A 16,614-nucleotide genomic window follows, 5' to 3' on the forward strand; every position below is an offset into this window, starting at 1 on the left:
AATAAAATTTTCATTCCAAATTAATAATGTTGGGACAAAAGGTCAGAGACTTATGATTTCATTACCAGTTTGAAAATTAAGATATGATGCTTGTAATACAGACATGAAATTATATGCTTAGATAAAAAATAATTAGTTTTAAAATCAGTAATATGCAAACAACTTAATTTCTACCTAGATGATAAAGCTAATAGCTGCTTTTTGTAGTAAAAATTCAACTCCACACAGAGAACATAGGTGGTGGTGGTAGGGAGTATTGCAGGATATGAATCCTGTCTTAGTCAGAGGAAACCCAAAGAAACATTGACAAAAGGCACTCTCAAACCTTTTGTCTACATGAAGTTGAAACAACACAGAAGCAGGACTTTTTATTTAATGTTTTAAGGCAGTTGGACACCTCCAGCCAGATCTACACAAACTACCAAAGCATATACATGCCAGACAAATTAAATTCTGCAGTTGTGGGGTTTAACTCAAGCTCAGGCCCAAACAGAGGAGTTAACACAAGCAAAAAGCATGCCAAAGGTCTCACCTGTTTGGTGATATCATACACTATCACGGCTGCTGCTGTACCTCGGTAGTACATTGGAGCCAAGGAATGAAACTGTTAAAACATAAAACCCCAGGAGAAAGTATTAATAAATCAGAACCATCACACACTTTGCCAGGTCTCAAAGACTTGTCATGGCAGTACCACCCCCTTTCCTTCATCCCACAGAGAACAGACCTTATCAGTGGTCACCCTTCTCTCATTTTCCTTAAACACAAATAAGCCAGATCTCCTTTATCTCGTGCTGTTCTTCATCCCACTGAATTTACACAACCAGCCCTTACTGATTCAATGCATCAGGACAAGTTTTGACAGGAAGATCAACTGCACTTGGAAGCCTAACCAGATGGCATAGGGACCCCAACCTGATGGCATAGGGAACCCTTCCCCTGGCAAACCACAGTCTTGCTTTGTAGATCTAAGACTGGATTCAGCTCAGGTTTGAATTTTGTAAAACATTGCAAATGACTTGTATAAAACTAACTTGTCAGAAAAATCTGAACACCTGTCTTGTTTACCTATCCTATACTATGATAGATATTTCATGAAACATGGATTCTTGCAGTTACTCTTCAGCTTTTTGTTTCAAGGAAAACATTCTTTGAGGGGAAAAAAACCAAGAAATAAACATGTTTGTTAGAACAACTGAGGAACAGCATAATTTTCATAATTTACCAATGACTAAGCAGCTGATTTAGAATTTCAGCTTACAATTACAATTAGAGTAAGGAAGTAAAAAAAGTCATTCTGCTGATTCAACTAAGCTTAGTCTCAAACAAACCAAAAATAATCTTTCTGGGAAAATGCATTCAGTCTCACTATGCTCACACAGCCATTTTATCATTTTGGGGGGGGAAGCTATCTGCAAAAGCTGGATATTAAGCTGCAGCTAATAACTGAGGTCAGCACCTAAATCAAATACATTATTAGGGCAGGGTCTGAACCTCACTGCCCAGCAAACACACACAGATCCACGTGTTACACTGCAAACCCCTGCACATTTACTGGACACATCTTTTTCCCAGATCTGTGCCTACTGACTGAGCATTTAGACTTTCAGCAGCCTCCACATTTCTTGCTGTTGCACGTGCAACATATCAGGCAATTTATTTGCGGTGCTGGTTGCCTTGCCAGTTCGTAAGCTATTTATCACAGACCACGCACACCAGCTCAAGGTCGGCGCTTTCTTTTGTAACAGCGTGGATGCACAGCAGCAGTGACAGATGGTCAAGTGCTCAAGTGTTTTGGGGAGCGAGGCAGGTGGGAGAGCTCATTAATAAGAGAAAACAGCAGGAAAGAGGATGAGAAAAGAAAGAGGAATCAGTGGAGAAGCATGGTCTGAAGAAATGGGATCAGCCAAGATCCTGAGGGAGTTGGGTAGATGTGTGCTTTCTGGGGTTTTGGTATGCAGCTTTATTACTTGCATGCTTAATGCAATAAATGCTTTCCAGAATTTTTAGGCTTCTAAATCACAACAGAAATTTTCAGTATGTTAGAACAGGACAGACCATTTCAGTTGGAGTGGACCTACAACAATCATGTAAACCAAGTGCCTGATCAATTCAGGGTTCGCTAAAAGTTAAATCATCTTGTTAAGGGCATTGTCCAAAGGCTTCTTAAACACTGACAAGCTTGAGGCATCACTTGAGAAAACAAAAAGGGCCTTTTCAAGTATGTTAACAGCAGAGGAGGTCTAAAGAAAACATTAGACTCATTACTTGTTTCATGATCACTGTGGCCAAGGCAGCCCACCAACTACCACATTCCCCAAGTCCTTCCCAATCACAAAAGAATCTAGGAGGGCATCTTGCCTGGTTGGATCACTGAATGCCTGCAACTAGAAGTTATCTCCTACTATCTTCAAGCCAAGACCATCTCCTCAACATAAATGTTGTGTTGAAGTAGTGTGGAAGTCAGAAACCTAAACTGTGGAGGGTAATCTGACCTTTCATGGTGTATGCACACTCCTCCCAGTCTGTAAACTCCAGGAAAAAAACATTCAAACCCTACACACATGCTGATTTGGTCTCAATCTAGATTACATTTTAATCTAGATTACATAGTATTCATGAATTTACAAAGAGCTTTCAGACAACAGTAATCACATTTCACAGGAGCCATGCAGTTAAACTCAAATACTCCAAATTCCTTAAAGACTGGCCCTGAAAGCACACTGAGAACCTGTACAACATCTTGGGAATTTCTCTCCCGTTTCTTCTGACCAGCTGACAAGAACACTTCCTTTAATAGCTGTTTCACTGAAAAATATTTGCAGTGTTGGAGCCAGAAAGCAAAAAAAAAAAAAAAAAAAGTAATTTAAAACAGACAAATAACATTAAAAATGCCCTTTGTCATTCTCTTATACAGGCTAATAAACAAACATAACAATACACTATGTCCCAGTTATAAAAAATCAGTTTTCTAGAAAAAAACACAAAAAGCCTCTTTGCAACACTGAATGAATCAAGAGGGGCTGAAAAATTGTAACTGCATGAATTTCATGATCTAATGATAGACTCTCAACAAATGTGCTTCATGAACATGTATTTTCCAATATCGTGCAAATAACTATGTTTAATTTTTCTTTTAAATCAGTGCCCAAAAGCAAAGTCCTCTTGAACATTTTTCTGGCCTAATTAATTGGAAAAAGAGAGTCACACCAAATTAATTAAAGGGATACAAAATACTAATCTGCACATTTTTCACCTGCCAAGGACCAAATGTGGGACAGATGCCCAAAACAAGTGACACACAAAAAAACAGCTCACAAAATTAAATCTCACGGGACTACCTTCTGTATTATAAATGACATTGTCTATAACTTTGATTTTATAGTTCAGTATTCCTGTAACCAGTAATTCCCAAGAAAATTAGGATAAACAGAAGCAGTTTTGAGATTTGGCATAAGAACAATGCTGTTTGAGAAGGGCCACCTAAAAATGCTCAGGCAGCCACTCCACACGAACACTCAGGTTACAGCCCCAGCTTTCCAGGGAGCCAGCCCCTCCGTAACCTGCAGCCAAGAGCAGCACTCTGGCAGATGTCACCCCTTCCTGCAGGCAGCAGCAGCTCATATCCCCTTGGCCTAACTGGAAAACACAGACCAGAAAGAGATTTCCATCAGCTCCCACCATCACAAATAATCATACTCCTAACCCATTTCAAAAGCTGATCAATGTTCTGCATAAAATAATTAGTTTTCTTTCTTCATTATACTGCTACAGGGATCATATTACTTTGACAATTAATAACATCTTGAATTTCTAATTACTAAATTACTTGTAATTTGCTTGCACCTTGACTTAGTAAAATTAAGGGATCACTGCTTGCCTTTAGCTGAAATATTAATATAGACTGACAAGCTTGCAGATTTAACTTTGCCAGTCTGCTATACCAGGCTCTTACGCTCTGAAGATAATGTAAAAGAGAGAAATCAGGGTCTAATCACCTTTCCTTGTGCCTGGTCCAGCTTCAGCTCATCTTTCCTGACTGCTGGTGACCAGGTTTCTACGCAACATTATAGACATTGAATGAATAGCCTTAACTGCACATCCCCTAACACTTTTCTCATGGCTGCATCATACTCACATGGTCATCCTTCAACTGGTGAATACATTCAGAGGTGGCTTTTCTCCTCTGTTTCCCAAAAAAATCCCAAAATTTAAAATCTCACCTACAACTTTACAGCACATATTTTTGTTAGGAGCAAAAAAATACAGAACCTTGGTACTTACACTACCAAACTTCATCTCAACTGCTTTCCACCTTCTAAGCACTGGGAAAACCTCTCATCTCTGCATAATGAGTAAATTACCATTAGCAGGTCACCTACTGAGAGAATTTAGAAGTTTCATGCCTCTCATTCCCTGTCCACCAAAATAAGTTTGCCTATTTGACCAACTGCATCACTCATTAGTCCCATTTTGCTTTTGGAGAGGCTGATAACAACAGGTGAGGCTGAGGTTGCTAATCCACACAGTGCCATAATCAAGTTGCAGGGGTACATTTTCCAATCCAACAGCCAGGCTGAAAGGACCTCTCAAAATATAAATAAGAAACTTATTTTTCCAAAGACATGCCAAAACCCAGAATCAATTACTTCATGCAGACTTCCAGGACTCTCCTCCTGGGAGACACACAGCATGCTCCATCACCTGAATCCTGGCACAATGCTGACTGGTCTCAGAGCATCTTCCTCCTTGTGCTCCTCTACCAACACATCCACTTTGCACTTGTGGTTCATCATCTCTGACACTAAGCAAAGAAGTGAGGCCACATGTGCACGATGAAATTTCCTCTGAAAGCAGAACCCAAGGGTCCAACTAGAAGCTACCCAACCCTTTAGAGCCTCACAGTACAGGGAGCAAATTCAGTCTTACACGGTGCAAATGCAAGCTGAGCACAACCAGACTTTCTCTCATTAATTCCAGGAGAATTTTGGGATTCTGCAACCTCTCATCTGGCCATCTCAACGAAGTCAACAGAAGCTTTGCCCTTGCAAAGGACAGAAAGATGGAACCAAGTAGCCATTAAGGAATTGAACATCTATTTAAAAGCAGTGTTGTATTTTGCTTTCTGCTTCCTGTGCATCTCATCACGGAGGGATGTATTTGGTCACTGGTAACACCATGTTTCCTCTTTACTAAAAGAAAAGAATGGGGAAGAAGGAAAACTATCACATCCTACTTGGAACAGAAAACCAAAATCAAGGGAAAACAGTGTAAATCACACCTGAGCTGTGGTAGTGGAGGTCTCTTAACCCTGTCTAATATAATGCTGATTTAGAAAGCAAAACAGAGGCCAAATGAACACAGAAATAAAAACTACCACTCCTGTTTGTTTATATACAGGCTGACAAATGCTGCTGAAGACAGTTGGGATTCATTCAATCTGCCAGGCACACCAGGGAACATTAATTCATGTCAGCAGCTCTCTGCACCATCCTGTAGTGCTATATCCCAAGACTGGCATACTGCCACAGCAGGGCTGCCTCTTCCCAACTCCACAGTCAAGAGGCAAAAAAGCAAAAGCAAACCCAACAACTACAGCCACCACTAACTCCTGCACTTGGTTGCTTTTTCTATTCTAGACTGTAAAGAACATCACCTGCTCTCACTGCAAAAGGATGATAATTCTGCCCATAAGCACAGCTGGAGAGGATAAGGGTGCACAGACTGAGCAGAATCACACCAGTGCTCAGCAAATGTTGCACACTTTGAATTCAGCTATGATTTTCCTACACAGTGCCTTCTCAAGCACCTGCAGGTGCACAGCAGAACAAGATTTGCTTCCTGACAGCTGTGATCATTTGACTAGATTTCATTCCCTTTCTTCTGAAGCTGCTCTCTGACAACATATGTTGTATCTCGATCATTTGACTAAATTTCACTCCCTTTCCTACAAATCTGCTCTCTGACAACATATGTTGTATCTGAGTGGCCAAGACAAAACCACTTGGTTCCTCTCAAATTGAGAGATTCTTACTCTTACTCTTTATCAGGGTGCCACTAATGGCAAGGACAGCCACAGCCCCTGGCTCAGCTGCTTGCTGACATGTGCAGGCAGTGTCACAGCCCTGCAACTTCCTTCCCCTTCCTGTTACACCCACTCACACTTTCTGGACTCTTAAACATGTATCAGCTCCCTTTGCTCAGCAGGCCATTCCTACACCTCTGCAGGTGATTTTGGGTGTCCTGTTTCTCCTGCCCTTGGCCCTTCCTGCCAGGCCACTCCCAGAAAACCCCTTCAGTCCTGTCCCAAAAGCCACCTGAAGGACACTTGCCCAAGTCTGGGCAGTTACACACCCCACTCCTGCCACCTTCGAGGCAGGGGCTGCCAACAAACAGAAAATTGTGGTGGTGCAGAGAGAAGCAAAGGCAAAACCCAAAAGCATTAAACAGATTATCCTGACACACAAGCTCCTCGAACAGGGAGGGATACAAAATTCCTGACATTCTCAGCTGGCAAAGAGCAAATGGGAAAAATGTTACGCATGAAAGCCACTTTTCAGATACCATTTAGCATTTTAAAACTTTGAGTAGTTTTCCTTACATGACTGAAGGCTGAAATTCCAGTTCTCAGGATTTGCAAGCTGAGTAAATCAGGAAAGATCTGTCTCTGATCTACAGGTATTTTTTGCTAGTTAAATTGAAGATTAAATATATATCTATAAATTATATCTATAAATATATAAAAGAGTGAGCATTTTTTCCAATGTCTAAGAATTCTTCAACTGAAGAAGGAAAAAGCTCAACATTTTAGGTTAACCTTTTAAAGGTATTTTAAACAGACAGAAAACAAACCTTTGCAACAGGACCGAAGTGACCTGTGCTTAGTCATTCTGAAGTTTACAGTCATTAAACAAAGAATGCAAAAGACACTACACCAAAACCATGACTCACCATCAAGCTACAAGTGCTGCAAGTTTGCTGAAGCTTAAGAAAAAACACATTTAAATGCATCCCTTAAATGATTTACTGTGCTTTATGCTCGCTCTGAAAATAGTAAAAATAACATATTTGCTTGCTAGCTCTAATGCCACTTGTGCTCTCACACACTGCCAAATCACCTGTCAACACTTGCAGCATGCAAGAGGCCCTCACACCACACACAATGAACCACCCCAGCTCTGACTGAGCTGTGGGAGACCATCAAAGCCACATTTATGACACCACAGAGCAAAATTGAGGCTGTGTTTTGCCTGCAGAAATAATTCAAGTCATTGATAGATGGTGTTGTGCCACTGTCTCTGAATCACCAGGACAACTAGTGCCACTCAGAAAAGAGGCAGCTATAAAGAGCTGTGGACATGTCATCAGTCAGTCTTCTCCTGAAAATGGAGAAGGTTAAAAAACAAAAGAAGAAAAAGCTCACAACTCAGGATAATTCCTATCGAGCTTTAAACTGGGCTCAAGGAATTGAGGCCTCTTCTATTAAACAAAATTAAAAGTCCCAGAGTTCAACACAGTAAATTTTAAAAGGACAGAGATAAATTTTCCTGCCCTAGAAACACAGCCCTCAGACTCCCTGTTTGCTACAATATTCCTCAGCTGGCAAAATGAAAAGCTGGCAGCCACCCAAGGCATTCAAACAAAACATTGTAATTAAAAGCTACTTAGGGCACCATGAACCAAAATATATGCAAATAAAAACATCATTAACTAACTTGCGAGGAGACTCTTCTTAGGGGAGGGAATCTGTGCTAATAACAACACAATTATTTGGCATGTAAGTCCCAGAGTCTGCAACAATTCAAAGCTAATGGGGAAAACGTGAGACTGGAGGGGGAAAGTGACATTTGGGAAATACTGGTGTGGAGGGAAAGTGACTGTGAAGAAAAAACTAAAGCAAGTTTGTTGGATAGCACACCAACACAAAGCAACCAGGTCCACAGAGAGCAGTACTTAGGCACAGAAGATAGGGGGATTTTGTGAAGTGTTCTACCAGTTTGTTTCTTTCTAGCCAAGAAAAAGGAAAAGAAAAAAAAAAACAAGATAAAAGGATTAAGAAGCTCTCTCTCCTTTTGTAATCATGTACTTGTGTGAATTTTTCACCACAAGCCACATACCCCTCCCCAGGGTCTCTTCCTAAGAAGCACACTCAGCACTCACCCCCACCAGGGATATGACAGAAAAGCTTTTAATCTCCATTTTCTGCTGCATTATTGTCACTCTACAGCATTGACTCCAAGCTAGCAGTTTCCCAGAGAAAATCACGAACAGGGAAATGATAACTCATTAAAAAGGACAAACTCATGAACGAGGACCATGGAAATGCCACTCCTGTTGTTTCTGCCTGCCTGCTCCACCATGGTTAAGCTTTGAGCTTGATTTTCATGGCATAAGTGAGGCCTCAGTTAAATCTCAGCCGGGGCTCTTCTGCTGTGAAGGCTCCACATCAGCACACAGACACAGCTGGCACAGCTGGGGAAGCACAGGGCATCCCAGCTCCGGAATAAGCACAAGCCTATGCTTGACTTTGCATTTAGGAGAGTGAAGTCAAATGAAGGCAATGTTGAAAGAGCAGAGAGTCCTAAACACTGCTCTCAGCAGTACAGACTGACAAAACTGCCAGGCTTCAGCAGTGGGACAAAAATCAAAACCCCAACAAAAATTTCAAAGAACAAGGGAAGGACAATTCTCAAAGCAGAAACAACATTTAGAAGACATCTATTAGTACACTGTGAAAACAGCAATAGGCCCATAGGATGGAATAGGCTGGAAATGTTGGGTCACTGTTGGTCAGAGGATAATTAGAAAAGAAATTAACAGGGGGGAGACATTTGCTCTTGAATCAGAAGAAGCAACACAAAACAAAGCAACCAAAATTTTCTGATTATAGTAAGAAAGATATTGAGAAGCATCATGTGCTTAGCTGCAAAGTAAAACGGGAATGTTGCAGGACAGGGAATGACCTGGACCAGCATGGACCTCACCTTGGGAAACTTGTCAGCCTCCATAGCTTGCACTCAGCACCAATGAGCTTTGTTTAATATATCACTCTACACCTTCCTAGTCCTAGTGAAGGACTGGGAATACACTGCACAAATACACAACAAATAGATGGTCCCTGGACTAATTGGTGATTACTAATTAATGAAAACCTTTAACATGCTGTATCTGTAATAAATTCTAAGCAATCTAACAAAGGTTGTGGTGCTCACTGCTCACCACAGTTTGACACATATATACACACATACACACACAAAAAAAGGAAAGCAGATGTTTGAAAAACGATGAGCTAAAAAAAAATTGAGAGGAAACATAAGGGACTAGTTAGGAAGGATGAATTTTGTGCCCAAGAGTCAGAGCTCAGTCACAGATTTCCTGCCTCAAATGAGGCGTCATTTTTTTCAGTAAATATGTAAATATGAATAGTACTATTCACCTAATTTTAGAGGGCTTTGAGAGTCCTTAGACTATGTAGGAAAATAGGTAAATCTTGATCTAAGTATTAATCCAACTGAGTTTTGTGTGTGAAATGCTAAAAAGAAAAGAAAAAGCAAGGAGATCAGGGCAGTGAAGGGAAAAGGGAGAGAATAAGCAAGGAAACTGAAACCATGGGAAAGAAAACTGAACTTTTGCTAGCTCTTGCAATAATTAGTCAGTTATCAGCTCCAGACCATGCAGAAATGGAACAAACAAGATTCAAGGGAAGGAATTAGGCTTCAAATACGTTTTTCAAGGTCTATTTTCCCATGACAAATAACTTACTGAATTGTTATGAGCCAACAGATTTCATCAGTCACTTTATCTCACACTGTGTATTATAAATAAAAGCACAAGCATTTCCTGCAATTAGGAATAAAAAAATCGTCTTTGCCCACAATTCACATACAAGGTATGGAGAATACAGTAGGATGTATCAGGACTGACATCCAGGCTGTATAAACATCTCATTTTATCCCAACCTAATGTGAGCATAGCTGCAATTTCCTATGAAGGGACACTGCCATTTCACACAGTGATGATGTTCTAGGCAGTTTGGTGTTCTAGAAGTGTTCATAGGTTTTTCCATTTCTCAAGCCAAACATGGACATATATTAAGAGAAACCTACAGCTCTACAGTCTAGAGTCTAGTACTGCATACAACTGTCACTGAGGCTCTTAAAAGGAAAAAAATTATCAACCAGACTTACATACAGTCCAGATGAACTAATGCCCAAAAATCCATTATGGTTTGGTTTTGGTTTTGGTTTTTGTTTTTTGGGGTTTTTTTTAAGTCAAAGGAAAAGCTGCTCAATCTGAGCAATTCACTTCATACACTTGAAAAAAATCAAGACAAAAACCCAAAATGGTTCAGGATGCTGGTGGTAATTTCATGTAACATAAATAATAACAGCAGACACAAGCCATGCCCATATTCCCTGTCCCAATCCAAGACAACCCCGGAGTCACCACCTAAGTTCAGACCACCCCAGCCCATGGGCTGCAAGTGAAAGCCTTTCCAATGCCAATGAGAGCTGCCACACACGAACCTGATGAAACCAGAGGGGAACTGGATGTTGCTGGGGCACTGCTCAAGCTGTCTTGGGGAAGGTGGCTGACATTTCATACCATGGTTTGGGGTTTTTTTCGGTAAGTGGCATGGTCAGACTGTCTGCATTTTCATCATCCATGGAAAGGGAACCTACATCCTTGGTGCCTGCTGACCACCTGCATTGTAGAGCCTTGCAAAGATGCAGGAGGCTGATACTTACAAAGTCTTCTGAAGATGAAAGGTTTAGAAAAAGTACATCAACACATTAAGAGAGAGCAGGATAATGAAAGCATTCTGCAAACTAATACTCACCCGTTCCTGACCAGCTGTGTCCCAGATCAGAAATTTATGAAGCTCATTCCCACATGGCACAGTTTTAGTCATGAAGGATGCTCTGGAAATAAGGAAGAAAGAGAAATTTGTAACATAACTAACACTCTGAATATGTAAACAGTAGACCTTAATGAGTTCTTCTGGATTAGACTGCATTTGGGGGAAACTCCAAAATCTTGATAAAATACCTGCAGAAGTCTCCCTTTTCTGAGATAGCACACATGCTACTTATAGATGTATTTTTTTAAAAGAAGGAAAAAGCTCTGAAGTTCAGAGGGCATTTGTTCATGGATCCAGGAACACAAATGCTCCCGCCATTTACATGCGGCTTCTGCTGCTTGTTACCTCCATCTTCTTGGTGGTACAGACCTGAGAGAAAGGCAACAGACAACATCATGTGCCACTTTTCACTTTAACATATGTGACTGGATCACCAGGGAACAGAAAAGTCACCTTCTGGAGTGCACATGGTAAACAAATGCAAGAAATTTGCTCTCCTTTTCAACTGGGATGAAGAAGTCTTCGTAGTTTCTTTTATTTTCCATAGGAAATGAGATAGGTCTATATTTTCAAAGATTTTTCTTTTAGGAAAGGTTACAAATTTATAGGCTTTTTTGTATTACAGCAGTTCATTTGAAAGCTGGTAGGAGAGACTGCCAAACTCTGGCAGATTTCTATTTTCCCCATCCTATCTGGGTACTGCTGAACAATTTTTGTTGTGGTAACATTTTTCCTGGCTCATAAAGATGCATTTGAGACAATGCATGGTTGTTACAAAAGCACCAAATGACATCAAATGACATTTTCTGAGAATGATATACCAGAGTTCTCCTCTACAGCCATCTGCAAATTGCTTGAATTTAACAATGCTGCATTGTTTATGAAAATACTAACCAAGGAAAAAAATGGCCACATTTCTTTGGTTGTTTTCAGAGTGTGTTCACTCAGTTGTCACTCTCCCTCTCAAACCAATAAGCAACACTTCACAGCTTCAAAAATGGGAACTTTATAGATCCACAGTGGCTACTGTTGATTGCAAGGATTATATATTTAAAACAGTTGAATAATTTGGAAGAGAAAAACCCTTATCTGTGCAGACAAATAATATCACCTGTGTGAAGCTAGTGTTCACATTTTAATCTCCCAATGGAAAAAAAAATCCCTTTAGTTTTCATAATTATGGTAACAGAGGAAAATTGTTTTCCAAATTGAGCAGAAGGCATTTACTTAGCAACAACAACTACTTGGGGAAAAAGGCTGCTAACAGTTTAGAAGTAAAAAAAAAACCACTCAAGTTGCCATCAATTCTTTCACTGCAAACAAGTGTCCTTCAGCCAGTAATTTTATCCATGACATGCTTCCTTTCTCTCTGTCCATTTTTCTCTATTCATCTCATTCAGGAATCCAAAATCGTCCTGGAACTTCTATGTGCAGCTTCCAGCTGAGACTCCTCCATGCACTGAAAGGCAGAGCTTCAGAAGGTACTGTCCAACCCTCTGAACAACACACAGCAATCAATACCAATCCTTCACAGACAACTTAAAACACCTCTGACACACATGCCAGATCAGCCCTTTCCCCCCAAGTTACTCCTTTCTGTACATTCCATAATAGCTTCCTTTTCCATAAGAGATCTATAACTTCAAAAATTTTCCAGATCACATTGGACTTGGAAAATTTGTCCCTAAGGTATTAAAAAAAAAATCTGAATTAAAATCTACTACAGGCCTATTAGGATTCTGATGCTCTGATACATGGAAGCTCAGTAGTTTTTAAAGACGTTATATAAATTAATTATACTTAGTTTGAATTGCACTGCTCCTATTTTAAGAAAGGAAAATGTGACACATCCTAAACTTCGACAAAAGCACATCCATATGGGGAAACAGACACTGTCCATGTTCCAGCCCAGCCTACCAGGACACTCAACAAAGGTACTTGGAGGGCTTCCCATGGTCTTCCTGCCATTACTCAGCTATGGGATGACCTGATCATTGCGCAGGTCACAGCCTCTTGGGTTGTGGGGTTTTGGGTTTTGTCTTGTCAAGAGCTTCCCACTTTAGACTGTTTTGGCTGTGGCACCTAAGACTGAAATCACTCAAGGGTCAGATCGGAAACCTCACTGACCAGTGAAAACCAAAGTGATATTTTGTCTGGTACTTACCCAATAGTAGGACTAATATTATGATCAAAGTGGTCCTGGACAAACCGACAGACGATGCTCGATTTCCCAACACCAGTATCCTGAAAATCAAAGAAAGCATGACAGTGAGTCAATGAAGTCATATCCACGAGACCCCAGATGCCAATGCTTCACTTGATCTATTTTCAAGAATTAATATTTGACTCTTTATTCTTGTCCGGTGGCAAGAAGGGCACATTACACATTTCAGAGGAAAAGGACATGGCTCATCCTTTTCAAACATCAGCATTGTGAGTGAATCTCCCTGGCCTTCTTCCCAGGACTCCTTTCTCTCCAAGCCCTCTATTTTATTGGGTGGATTTTATATTCCTGTTGCAAGGACTGCAGTCCATCCAGCAGAGCCATTTACTTGTACAAGCAAACCCTGTGCTTTCCAACATGCGGCGCATTACACGGCACAGCCAGAGAAACAATTTCATTCAGGCCTGTTGCACAGCCAGCCCAAGCAAGCTTCCAAAACAGACTAATAACACCAACATTTCAGCACACTGACAGCACTGAGTTAGTGAAAATAACCTTTTCATGGCAAGACAAACTAGCCCACTTAGTGGAAACTTTGCAGAGGCTTTGGGTGGTTTTGAAAAGGTAGGAATGCAAAGATCTGGATCCCCAGGGATGTGCAGCTCTCCCTGTGCATGCCATGCTAGAGGTCTGCAGTGCATTACTTTAAAGGCAACACAGCTTACTTTCTGCACTGCAACATGGCAGGCTGATTCCATTTGCAGGAAGAGTCTTTTTTTTCTTTCAACATATCAAATCAGCAGGGAAAAATAACAGCAGTACAATACTAAAATAAAATTCAAAATAACCTGAAGCAGCAGGAGAAAATTTGAAATTATGCAGAAATATTATTTGGGCACCTAAGATATAAACAACTTCCCTAAAACGCAACATTTTTCAGTCTGTCTGTTTTTGCCCAAAGCCTTGGATGGTAGGTAGAACTTAAATTATACAGGGAATTATCAAGGAAGAGGAGTAACATTATCGCTGTGTCTTCCACAGAATTGCAAAGAGCCTCCTTAGAGACAAAAGGATGCCAGGAAATCAATACTGACCTTTCCAAGACATTAACAATGACAGCCCAGGGTCCAATCTAACTCATTAAACAGTCAATGGAAAGTTTTCTATTAATTTCATTGAAGTGATTGCAGAATTACCAGATTGTACTTGGTAGTTCCATTTGTATCCACGTTTTAAGATGACTAATTTACAAAACACTCTTGAAAAATGCCAAGATAAGACAATAGAGTTTGTTAACAGCAAAACACACATAACTTTTCTATTAAAAAAATAGAAAAGCAGCTTTTGCCCACACATAACTACATATTAAAAATAGCACTTCTGCCTCTCCTATAATCAATTTTGCAATATGTTATCTTCTTTTTGAGTAAGAAAGAAAAAGAATGCCTCTATTTACATTTCCTTCCACCATGCTTACATGAAACTCTATTGTCACACCAGTCTTTATGGACAGCACTTATTAGAAAACCATCATTTAAACTCTCATATTTAATTCAAAGCTGTCCTTAGTCAGCTTAAAAGCCATAATAAATGCTCATGTTACACAGACAGTTGTTTATCTACTCTGTTCAATCAATAGGAAAAAAAGATCAAAGAGAGGAGCAGTGTTTAAAAACAGCCCTGTAGCCTTTGATCAATAGCAGTAACACATCCTGTTACTATTCCCAAATTTTGCCTTCATTATCGATTCCAGCTGACATCGCTGTATAATTACTACACCAGGGTGGCAGAACACGCTAAAAAAAATAAAATTAAAAAATCCCTCTGCCATGAAATTGAGGATCTAATTATTTTTCCAGATTTTAAATGGTGTAGAGAAACTAGAATTACCACCCACTGGTGGCAAGGAATTACATTTCTCTCTTGTGGGGACAGCATTTCTGCCACAGTGTTCGAAACTAGACATTGACTCTGGTGACCCAATGATGCTTCAGATTCATCTGCTTCCCCCAGCTCCCCTGACAAAGTCACTCAGAATGGCAACTGCAATTACAAGAGGAGCCAGGGTCTCTGGCAGAGACATGACATCCACAAGCATGGATTAAAGCTTAGCTCATTTTCCTGGAACCTCTTCATCTTTCAGTTCGTGGCTCTTACTAATGTTTCATGATAACGCTAAAAGGACCTGTTTCTATTGCTTTCACATCTCACAATGAGCACAGTCAAACTTAGGCATATGCCAGGCACACCAACAGCCCTCCAGAAGTTTAAAGGCTTTCTTACACTTTGCTCCTGGGATTGCTTGCACTACCAAGAGGGATAAAGATCCCCCTGGAGTAACTGGAGTGAAACCAATGGACTTGGGCCACGAGTGATCCTGTTCCTAGGACGAGCACTGCTGCAGCCAGTGGCTGGTGCTTTCCAGGAGCCAGGCACTTTATTGCACCAGGGGGGTTCCCTTGAAACAAGCACTCCCAGCTTCCCTTTTGTTGCCTGGAGTATGCAAACCACCACCTACCAGAGTATAATTAGAGCACAGAGGGGAAGGAAGTAAAATAGAAAAAGCTTCCTACTTAAGGCAGTGATAATCCATCATGGGATTTAAAACGACTTCAACAGTGTAACAGTCCATGTTACTGAAAACTGTACTGACACCCATCAATCAAGACATTCACCTGCCTGAAAGCAAAGCAAATCATGGCGTATGAACATTATACAACAACTTGAAAACAGCTAAAGAGACCTTAACTTTTACCAACAACAGGGAACTATCTTTGAAGTCTCTCACAGAAGACAAGGAAAGCAGAGTTGTTGCTTCAAAGAAGTAGAAAAAGCGTTTTTTTCTCAGCAGTGCATTGATATTGAACCTCCTTGCTAAGGCTGTATAAACTTTTCCTGCAACCATCTGCTTTGTACTTTACTATATGGTCTTTCTCTACACAAACCTATTTTTCTAACATCTGATGGGGATGATCTCCCTTGTTTTGTTCTTTTTTCTTCAAAGGATTATTGCAGATTTATCAAGCCACATGCCTGGGTAACATTCAGGCATACAGAAGATTTATTTTTCCAGTTCTCAAAGTTCTGCTATTACACCCTCTAATCTGTTTTTCTGTTTTGTTTTACCTGATGTTGATGTACATATAACATCAAATATATACAAAGGTATGACATCTTGGCTTATGCAAAAGGTCACGGCGGCACTGAGCAGAGTGGATTGGATAAGTTTCAGAAACTGAGAAGATGCCCTCAGGAGTTACGTTGCACTTCAAGGAAGAGATCCTGCAATTCTTTGGGAAAATCCTCATCCACAGGAAACCCAAGGGCTTCAGCACTACAGTCATTGACTCATCACGATCAAGAGCATACCAATCCAGGAAAGAAGCGGCAAGAAATTAATAAATATAAAATAATTATTGCGAACCAAGGTGTTCAAGAATCACTCAAGGAACCAACTACAGGGTTTTGGTCTTTATTCTTTTAATTCTTCATAAACCTCCTAGCATACTTACAAAATATCAGTTATAAACCACATTGTAGCAAGATAAGCAAAGTGGGTGGGGTAGGGAGGAAGGAAAGAAGCAGGAAT

General features: G+C 40.4%; 1 protein-coding gene across 1 annotated transcript in view; it reads right to left on the reverse strand.

Moving 5' to 3' along the window:
* The window catches only part of RAB31 (RAB31, member RAS oncogene family), a 35,061-nt gene extending 21,914 nt beyond the window's left edge, over positions 1–13,147 (reverse strand). Inside the window, exons 1-3 of the mRNA XM_031058869.1 lie at positions 13,026–13,147; positions 10,841–10,922; positions 533–604 (exon numbers count right to left, since the gene is read on the reverse strand). Of these exons, the coding sequence (XP_030914729.1) occupies positions 533–604; positions 10,841–10,922; positions 13,026–13,147 (276 nt within the window). The remainder of the gene's footprint in view (positions 1–532; positions 605–10,840; positions 10,923–13,025) is intronic.
* Between the last annotated feature and the right edge of the window lie 3,467 nt (positions 13,148–16,614).

This window comes from Geospiza fortis, unplaced genomic scaffold (genome assembly GCF_000277835.1).
Source record: "Geospiza fortis unplaced genomic scaffold, GeoFor_1.0 scaffold100, whole genome shotgun sequence".
Lineage (NCBI taxonomy): Eukaryota > Metazoa > Chordata > Aves > Passeriformes > Thraupidae > Geospiza > Geospiza fortis.